This window comes from Akebia trifoliata, chromosome 15 (assembly GCF_017979445.1).
Source record: "Akebia trifoliata isolate Shusen 1 chromosome 15, ASM1797944v1, whole genome shotgun sequence".
NCBI lineage: Eukaryota > Viridiplantae > Streptophyta > Magnoliopsida > Ranunculales > Lardizabalaceae > Akebia > Akebia trifoliata.
In genome coordinates this window covers 3,329,206-3,338,686 of record NC_141389.1, presented here as the reverse complement: position 1 = coordinate 3,338,686, position 9,481 = coordinate 3,329,206, and the positions used below count along the sequence as shown (strand labels likewise).

The following is a 9,481-nucleotide window of genomic DNA, read 5'->3' as shown; positions in this document are numbered from 1 at the left end:
CATCGAAATGAAGTAATGTTTCTCGGTGTTACATGTATGTTCGCTAATTGTTCATGGCTCTAATTGTGAAATTTTTTACAACAAACTTATTTGAATTTGAAGAATCTGGACTGTTTATTTAAATCGCAAATTTAGGATAGATTTTTTATATACTTAGTAATGTTAGAATATATTAATTTATTTATTTTTTACATGTTCCTGTAGAGATGACTGAATGTACATTTGGATCTTCGAAAATGTGTTATCCATACGAACCCTAAAAGCTGAATTACAAACAAAAATTAATTATAAAAATGACTCGTTTTAAAATTAGAGAGCTGCTATTGGCACCCAATCTTTTACTTATTACACCCCAATTAAAAATAAGGAAAATAAGTAAATGATTGACAATGAGTAAAAGTTGGGGTGCCAATGGAAGCTCTCTCTCCCGGGATGTGCTTTTTTTTTTTTATTGGCTAGATTTCTATATTTTGGATTTAAGATTATATATGAGCCTAATCATAATTGTAAACAACTACTGAAATTGTTTGAACTAAGAATTATAATATTTTGTAATGTTGAGGATTAAGATTACAAATTGAGCCAAACCTACGTAATGTAGGAAGAGTGTTGCATTTTGCATTTTTTTTTTGTTGATAAATATAAAGATTTTATAAATAATGAGAGAGAAAAAAAAAAAAAAAAAAAGGAGAGTACAAGGCCAAGATGATCTCCAAAAAGAAGAACAAAATGCAATGACAAAGCAAAATCATTGTTAGTTTTTTGGGATCGACGACTAGTTCCACCACCGAAATAAGAATTGTTCTAACAAAAACAGTACAAAACTTTAAACAGCGAGAACTTGAGAAGATTCAACATTATTATTGCATGAATCAGATAATTGGTTCCTTGTGTCTTAGGGTTGGTAGACAATCCAATAAGGTTCCAATATAACTATTTCACCGGACACTCGCTCATACTAGCATATAGAGCAAACAAGACAGTTGAAAACAACTTAAAAGAGATTGGAGAGTACACATTGGCCACAGCCACTATTTATTTAGATGAGTTGAAGCAACAAGGCTTAAAAACAGACAAATTTTTTCTCCTTCAAGCATTCAACAGTTTCCTTGAGGCTCTCCTCAACGGGAGTGAAGTCGATGCCCAAGCCTTTTGCTTTCTCGATTGATACCTGATACGTTGGCACGTAAGGCTTGTCATCTGCACACCTGTCAAACATGAAACACGTGATAATATTAATAAAAATGACCAATATTCAGTCACAGAAGCCAACTATCAAGAAGCGGTTTGGGTAATAGAATATAGAAATGTAGATTTTATCATGAAAAATTCGGTTTTTTTTTTTTTTTCATGGGTAAGCTGGACTTCAACCCAGGACCAATGTGTCGAACCAACCGAGCTATGGGTCTAAGCCCAATTTACCATGAAACATTCATCTGACTATTGAATGGATACTTCCAAATAGGTGAAGCACCCGTGTCAAACGATGCTAGATGTCGACAATACATGGATTCTGGTGTGGAACTTCTAGGTTCCAATTTTTTTGCATTTTGTTATTGCAAACACTTGATTAAAACTTTACGTGGATTACAAGTTCTATGTTTTTCAAATTGAAATTTTCTGTTCGATAAATGTAACTGTTTGATAATCCTTACTAGTTTTTTCTGCTCTATAAGCACATAATGCAAACTTATTTATTAGTCATCATAGTAAAGTTACATAAAATTACTTTATCCTAAATTACTTAAAATCAAGGATTAAATTCTCATTTCATGGCAATGTTTCAGTCAACTTTAAAACTGGAATGGTTCCAAGATATTCAATGTTTCTTTCCAATCTCAGTTGAAACCGGAACATAACATAGCTACAAAACTTTTGCTTCTGCTTACAGCATACTAAAGAATGAAGTTAAAAGAAAAAAAACTGATTTTGGCAAATGCTAGAAACTTACTTTTCAGGAAGCTGAAGAGTAGGGTAAAGCTCATGTAAAATCTTCACAACTTGTGAGTAGTGAAGAACTCTCTCAACTAAACAATATCTTCCACTGGCAGAAGGAATCTCAAATGCCAAAATATGTGCATTGGCAACGTCTTTGACATTAACCCATCCAAGAGTTGTATTGTTAAATGTCGTTGCTCCTACATCAGAAAAAACCCCATACCCACATCACATGAATGACATATATCAAAATAAAGGTTTTTGTTTCCTTCCAATAAAAAAGAGCACATTTTGGCAACAAAAAAAAAAAAGTATTGTATAATACATAGCCTACTAAATGTTAAATTGTAGGTGTTAATCTTCAGAGTTCAAATAAGAGTCCTCATGTGACATATGTCAGCTTCTCAATTCCCTAATATTTAATATGCAGAAAGGATGAAGAAAAAAGTCTTTGAAGAGTTTGATGCAGGAAAGAGGATTTGGTACATGCAATCTTTATTTGTTTTCTTCCGATAACACTCGATTGGACATGAATAATAGTGAGATATCTGAACAGGATTTGGGTAGCCAATGGAAAATATGCACATGATTAAGATTGATTATCAGTGCTTATCCACCTTGTTTCCAAATTGCAAAAACACTTGACTTTATTTTTCATAAAAAGATGTGATTTGAAACAAAGAAAAAATAAACCTGTATTCCTACTTGAGGAACATGTTTTAGGAAAAACTTTTTTTTTCATCACTGGAGCATATTTACTTATTAAGATGAAATATAAACTGAAATTAATGTAGGAGGAAAATTTATACACAATGGACTCTATGAATCAAAACATACCATTTATTAAGTTTAAAACAGCCTCTGCACTTGTATTGAGCGTTGGTTGTAAAAGTGGACCAATCACCATTGCAGGATTTATAGCAACCATATCAATCCCATTCTCTTTTGCAAATTTCCAAGCAGCCTCTTCAGCTAAGGTCTTGGATACCAAATACCAAAGCTGGCAAAAAACCAAAGAATCTTCAATGCTTGTGGAAAAAGTTAATGCTAGCTAAGTGTATTACTATAAGAAAAATGCTAAAGTGATCGCGCAGGACACAGCGTTCGACACTGAGCTGACTGGAGGTGTGCACGGAACCATAGATGATTTTCCTCAAGATACGAGTGAAAAGCATCAGTTATGCACACCTCCACGTCAGCTTAGTGTCGAACGCAGTGTCCTGGGCAGTCACTCTGGGACGATTCTTACTATAAATGTTTTCTTATCATAGGTGGTAGTTATAGTACTAAACACGTTGATAACCAAATGAAAATGAACAAATAAAAGTTCTCTACATTGAACAACATAAATCTGTTTTAGTAAATTTTGAAAATTAATTGAAAACGTAGTCCCAGATGTAGGAAAAAGTATTCTACAGGTAGGCAGCTATATTAAGGGTGGCATGGAGGGTCTTTATGTCGTCAAGGTGTAATTTTTAAAGCATATACATTCGCACCCCAGGTTGGTGTAAAGTAAATATTGATGCATCTTTTGCAAATTATTTAGAATAATACAACTTGCGTATTATCGTGCAGGATCATGTATGTTGTTTCCATGCAGTAGGAGATACCACACAATATGAAATTTCAAGTGTCTTTTTGAGAGATATGTTAGGAGTGATTGTACTTGCCATGGAGGGAGACTTCTCAATAGTTTCTTGCGCCACTAAAGCCCTTAATTTGGATATTATTCCAATATTACATGGTCCTGTAACTTAGAATTCATCTTTGATTCCGAGAGTATAATATAATTGTAACAAAATGTTCACATATACATACCTTATATTCCTTACAGAACTCTGCATCAGAAAACCAAGTTTCATCAACTACCACTTCTGGAGTTCGGGCTTTTCTGTTGTACGCAACTGCAGCTACAGAGGATGTTACAACCACTCTTTTAACAGACGGAGTTTTTGCGCAGGAACCAAGAACATTAAGAGTTCCTTTCACTGCAGGGTCAATTAATTCAGCCTGAAATATGGAGTGGCGACTTGTTACAAAACTCAAAGAGCTAAAGAATCATATCACAGAAAAAAATAGGATCTTGTCTTCAAATACTGAATATTGCAAGTCATCAAGAAAAATGCCGAGTGGTATAGGAAGAAGTAATATAATGCAGAGTTTTTTTTTAATCTTCCAAACTGACTAATTTAGTATTAGCTGTGCTCTCATTTCTTTTGGTCTTCCCAATTTAGTCATAGTCAATCATGAAAGGGAGGCAAACTAGTGCAAAATATGCAACACAAACAGAATCTCAAAGGACATATAGATATCTATTTTACAGCGCACTAGTTTGAAATGTGAAATTGACTATCTACTTCAATATCTTTGTTTGAGCAACATCATTAACTCTGAAAATTTATTAACGTTAACACTTCCTTTATATTAAGACACATGCCTTCACAGAGGATATGGCTTAAGATAGGCAAAATACGATCCATGTTGACAATCCAATATTTGGGAAAGGCCAATATTAGTATGTAGTAAAGCAACAATGCAGCTCCATTTAAGCAAGAATTTGCATATGGCATTGCAATATGGATTGAATAGATAAAATCTTGCATTTGTAGGAAAATTCTGCTCTTGAATCGAGGCTTGGCCAGTCATTCATGTTCTGCTCTTTTTAATTTCATTGGCGTGAGGCAAATGAAGCACAGCTTATTACCAAGCAAAAAGGGGTGCAAGCTGTAGAGATTTCTCGGTCATCCTAGATGATCAGTGTTTCTTTCTGAACTTTTGAAAGTTCTGCTTGATGATGTAAAATATATATATAGATATATTATGGGTAAGCTGGACTTGAACGCCACGACCTCAAAGTTGTTTTACAATGTGTGAAACCAACCGAGTTATGGGTCTAAGCCCTTGATGATGTAAAATAGTTACAACCCTAAATAGGAGAGGAGCCAGAAACAGTGCTTTAGTAACACGTCTCCCACCCACCCAGCCATGAAAATGACAAGAAGACCTTAAATTTGGAACCTAAAAGGTGGTGGGAGCTCTGAAAGAGAAAAACCACAAGCAACCTGGCCCACGTCCACAAAAAAGCAGCTCAACACCTTCCACACGTATCACAGATCTGATATTACCAAATATCAGTCCTCTTTTCTTGATCATAAATACCGCATAAAATTTTCAGAAAGCATTCCATTCTTCAAGTTACATAGAAATTAACGGTTTATTTGCTAAGCATACATTCACATACTATCCTACTCATAGCTAGCTAAAAAGGGATCTTGTGACTATGGTTTCAGCTAACGTTGACAAATGAAGTGTCTGTGAACATCGATTTTGGTTCAATACTGGACTTACAAGGGACTAGTCCAAATTTTATGCCTGTGTCAGATCTGCAACTTCATCTCTTTCAGAACTAAATATCTCAGTACGATTGTAAATTCTCCATTTTAGTTTTCTGAGAACGCGTGGTTGTTGATAAGTATAGTCACTAAGCTGTTTTACCATCCTAAACCACCCAGTCAAATAGTAACCTCAGAACCAAAACAATCCCAATCTTAAGTCAGAGTACAGAACTCAATAAGCACCAAGCCCACTCATGTAAAAGAGTGCGGAAAATCTTATACAATAAAAGATTCATGCAAAACCATTCTATCAAAACAAAGAACCAACAGCACACAAAGAAGAAAGCCATACCAAAAAAAAAACATTCCTGTACAGGCAAAAGCGATAATAACAAAATGGAGAGGCAACAAAACCTTCAAACATCAAAACTGTGATAACCAGTCAAAGAAAATGAGCTCTCACAACAGATCTCTACAACAATTGCGACAAAAGAAAGTAATATAGAGTGAACCTGAGGATCTTTGACATTATGATAAAATGGAGAAGCCGTGTGAAAGACACCTTCACACCCATCAACTACAGAATCAAAGGATCCTTCATCCAATAAGTTTGCTTTGAACAAGTGTAGTCTTTCATTAGCTCCAGAAAGTGCACGTAAGTGTTCTGTCTTCTTTGGATCATCTGCAACATCACATGAACTAAACTGAGAAGCATCCTTAGGTACAAATAAATCATTCACAAACTCTATTGTACCAAATTTATTAATATAACAGTAATTATGAGAAAGGGGATATAGTTAGGTTTGGGATATTCTAACATGATTTGGCATACGAAGGTTAGAGCCACATAGAGTCTAGCACAATTTTCTTGTGGATAATCTCCTCATCATAGAGATCAACGAAATTGGCCACTCCAAAAACAAGAAAATTATGAAATTTCTAATCCAATCAAAATTTGGCAAGTGAGGTGAGGCTCCTCTAGGGAGAGACTTCCCAGTTTTGTTTCCTTTGTCCAATAAAAAAAATCTCCTAAGAGTGCTGAAGCCAAAATCATGTGAAAGCGCCACATCAGATTACACCATGAATCTCTTTCCAACGTTAGCTTTAGCTTCATGTTGTGATGATGATCTCCATGATGAGGAATCACCTCAAAAAAAAACACAAAACAAAAATACTACACATTTCCGTGTGAGTTCTAAAGGCCCATGTAAAAAATTGTGTAAAATAAAAATCATGTGATTTATTGTTGTAGAACAAGCATGGAAGACTATTTGAAGTGGCAGGACCAAAAGAAGATGGGTTGAACGTATAAATTTGCACCCTAGCCTCAAACAGGCATAACTTTACAACCAATTATCAGAATCTCTATTATAGTACTAATTCATAAAGTTAATGACAAGCACTATGACAGTAACAACTGATGAGGTCCATTAGGCATGTTTACAACTGTGAAAAAATGTCATTTCAGAGGTCAAAATACACTTTTTTGAGTTATACTTTCTATTTTTAGTAAATTACATTTCAGCATATTTTGGGTTATTTTGAGTCCAGATTTGCTTTGCAAGTTCACCATTAATTATTCTAAGGTTAGTAGAGAAGTTTTTTTTTTCTTTTTTTTTTTTTTTTTTGATAAGTTGGTAGAGAAGTTTTAAACAAATTGGAATTTTTTACAATTTTTGAAATTTTACTATTTTGGGCAAGTATGGCGCGAGAGTCAAATTAGGAATCTAGAAATCTATTTAAGCCATTGTATGGCATGTTTAAATTCATTAGTATCATCATTCACATTATGAATAAAATTTCAATCTCATTAGAGAATTACTTTTCTTGATTTTTTTCCCTGTGGATTCAACGTTGCTTTCTCAAAAGGAAGAAGACAGTGTGATCTTCTCTTTCATTTCACCACACTATGACAGAAAAGGATTAACTAGTTTTAGGAAAAAAAAATGGATTTAGCATCCCATATGCACCATTATCCAATGTGATTCAAAAAAGATAATACAATCCAAGATGGCACATCTTGGTAAAATAGCCAAAAATTCAAATCCCAGATCTAGGCAGCTATAGGGATGGATCTGTATCTGACTTGGATCAAGGGACATCAACCCTTATTCGACCCATATTTTTATTCGGATCTACTCTAAGGGTCCAAACCCGTTAAATTCGGATTAGGTTCACTTAGATTTTGGCTAAAATCCAATCATAAGCCCCAAAACCACACTGATTAAACGATGACCTAACCATCCATTAATACAAAACTGTCATCTATGGCAGCATTCCGCGAGAAAGATCACCTATCAAATGATCTGGATAGTTCGACTAATATGACTGTTTTTTATTTCATCAAAATCCAGATTAGCATCTAATTTGGGATTGTTAAGAGATAGGATTAATAATCAATAATTACAAGTACCTCTCTTTTACAAATCTTAATCAAATTTAGGATTATTTGGAAAAAAAAAAAAAAAAAATCATGAAATAAGTATGATTTAGGTCATCCGAACCAAGATTATGAGTCCATAATAACAGAATCAAAAGAGATACTTGAAATGAAGATCATTAGATCTATGATCGAATCATGAACAATATAAAACAAAAACAGATTCGAAAATTAAATAAATAAAAGATTAGAAATACAGACTTGGATCACGAACAGAAGCTTTGACTGTGTATCCTCGATCGAGGAGAAACTTCACCAACCATGAAGCAATGTAACCAGACGCACCAGTCACGCAAACTACCTTTCCTGCTCCTGCGCTCATTCTCTCTCCCTCTCTCTCTCTCTCTCTATGTGCGACTCTGAGTGTTTGGCTCTCTTATGTGTTTGTCGAAATGGAGTGAATCGTGAAGGTTACAAGTAATGTGAATGTGACAATACTACATAGAACACGTGGCACAATTGGAGCAGATGACTAAACACAGCATATTCTCGAGATTCACGATAGACATTTCGAGGATCATCTTGCAGTCTGTACTTGGTAAGATGGTTCTACAGTATTTACGTTTGAAGTATAACATCATTTCCCATGACCTACCAAAGAAATTTTTGGTTTGAAAAAAAAAAAATGTGAAAATTTACTTAAAAGAACCTGGTGGAACGGCTCTTTTTCTAAATAGTCTTTAAATTTTAGGCGTACTCTTAATAGTTTATTTTGTAAACTTTTATTTTTTTTTTTCTTAATGATGATATGTGGACCTCATCTCTCACATTTCTCACAATTGAAAGTCCTAATCATTCGAATTCATTATTTTTATTAAGAAAAATTAGATTTTTAGCATTTTAATCGAATTATAAAGATTTTATTCCGTCAGAAAGAATTTAAGAAGGAAGAAGAAGTCATTTTCAAAAAGGTTTTCAAATATTTTACAAATATATGTAAAAAAAACTAAAAAGTTTTCACTTTTTTTCCTAGTTTTTGGATGAAAATTGGTCAAGAATGATTTTTTTGGATTGAAATCATCTAAACAAGGTGTTATCTCAAGATTTTAGTGGATCTTTCTATGTATTTTAGTTGAAAAACTCAAAAATTAAAAATAGATGGGTTTTACCCATGTCGAGCTCATCAGTTTTATTTAGAAAGTAGTGAACTCGACAGTAAATAATGGTGAGTTCGACAATAAAAATTATGAACTTGAAACTAAATAAAAAAATGATGAGTTCGACAATAAATAAAAAGTGGTACAGTAAATAATTAAAAAAGTGGTGGGTTCACCAATAGCAAGGGACCATTCAAAAATAAAAATTTACTAAATGTCTTATCGAGCTATTATTCAAAATTTAGGAATTATTTAGAAATAAATCCCTATGTCAGGGTCCTTTCAAGTAATTATCCCAAAAAATCACATACTAAAACAGCAGCAGTTATGTATTTGCCGAAATTACTGAATTAGTTATAAATTTAGAGAGTTGCTTTTGGCACCCCCAACATTTACTCATTACACCTCAATTACAATAAAAATATAGGGTAAATTGCCATTACGTGCACTAAATATGGCAAAATTCTGATTCTGGTACATTGTTTATTTTATTTCTCAAAACATGTTTTCCAACGAGTTTGTCACTTTTATAACAGTTATCTTACTAATAAATTACCAACGATCTCGCCATTTAAAATATCAAAGGTATTTGACTTTAACATTACTTATGATCTCACTAGTAATTTATCAGCAAGATCGTTGATTATTAAAGTCACTTTAAAATTACCTAT

The 9,481-nt window shown here is 33.6% G+C and overlaps 1 protein-coding gene across 1 annotated transcript; it reads right to left on the bottom strand.

Annotated features, from left to right (window-relative positions):
- Window positions 1–841: 841 nt before the first annotated feature.
- Window positions 842–8,082, bottom strand: LOC147383945 (phenylacetaldehyde reductase-like). The gene is made up of 6 exons (XM_086425993.1): window positions 7,915–8,082; window positions 5,786–5,955; window positions 3,757–3,948; window positions 2,776–2,938; window positions 1,952–2,138; window positions 842–1,208 (listed from the first exon to the last, which is right to left on the bottom strand). Exons 1-6 carry the CDS (start codon window positions 8,033–8,035, stop codon window positions 1,064–1,066), a joined length of 978 nt encoding a protein of 325 aa, XP_086282119.1. The 5' UTR covers window positions 8,036–8,082; the 3' UTR covers window positions 842–1,063.
- Between the last annotated feature and the right edge of the window lie 1,399 nt (window positions 8,083–9,481).

Coding starts and splice junctions, on each gene's coding strand:
- LOC147383945 (XM_086425993.1), bottom strand. CDS start 8,035: ATGAGCGCAGGAGCAGGAAAGGTAGTTTGCGTGACTGGTGCGTCTGGT. Junction 3,949..5,785: donor ATAATGTCAAAGATCCTCAG/GTTCACTCTATA, acceptor TCCATATTTCAG/GCTGAATTAATTGACCCTGC. Junction 2,139..2,775: donor TGTTTTAAACTTAATAAATG/GTATGTTTTGAT, acceptor TTTCTGATGTAG/GAGCAACGACATTTAACAAT.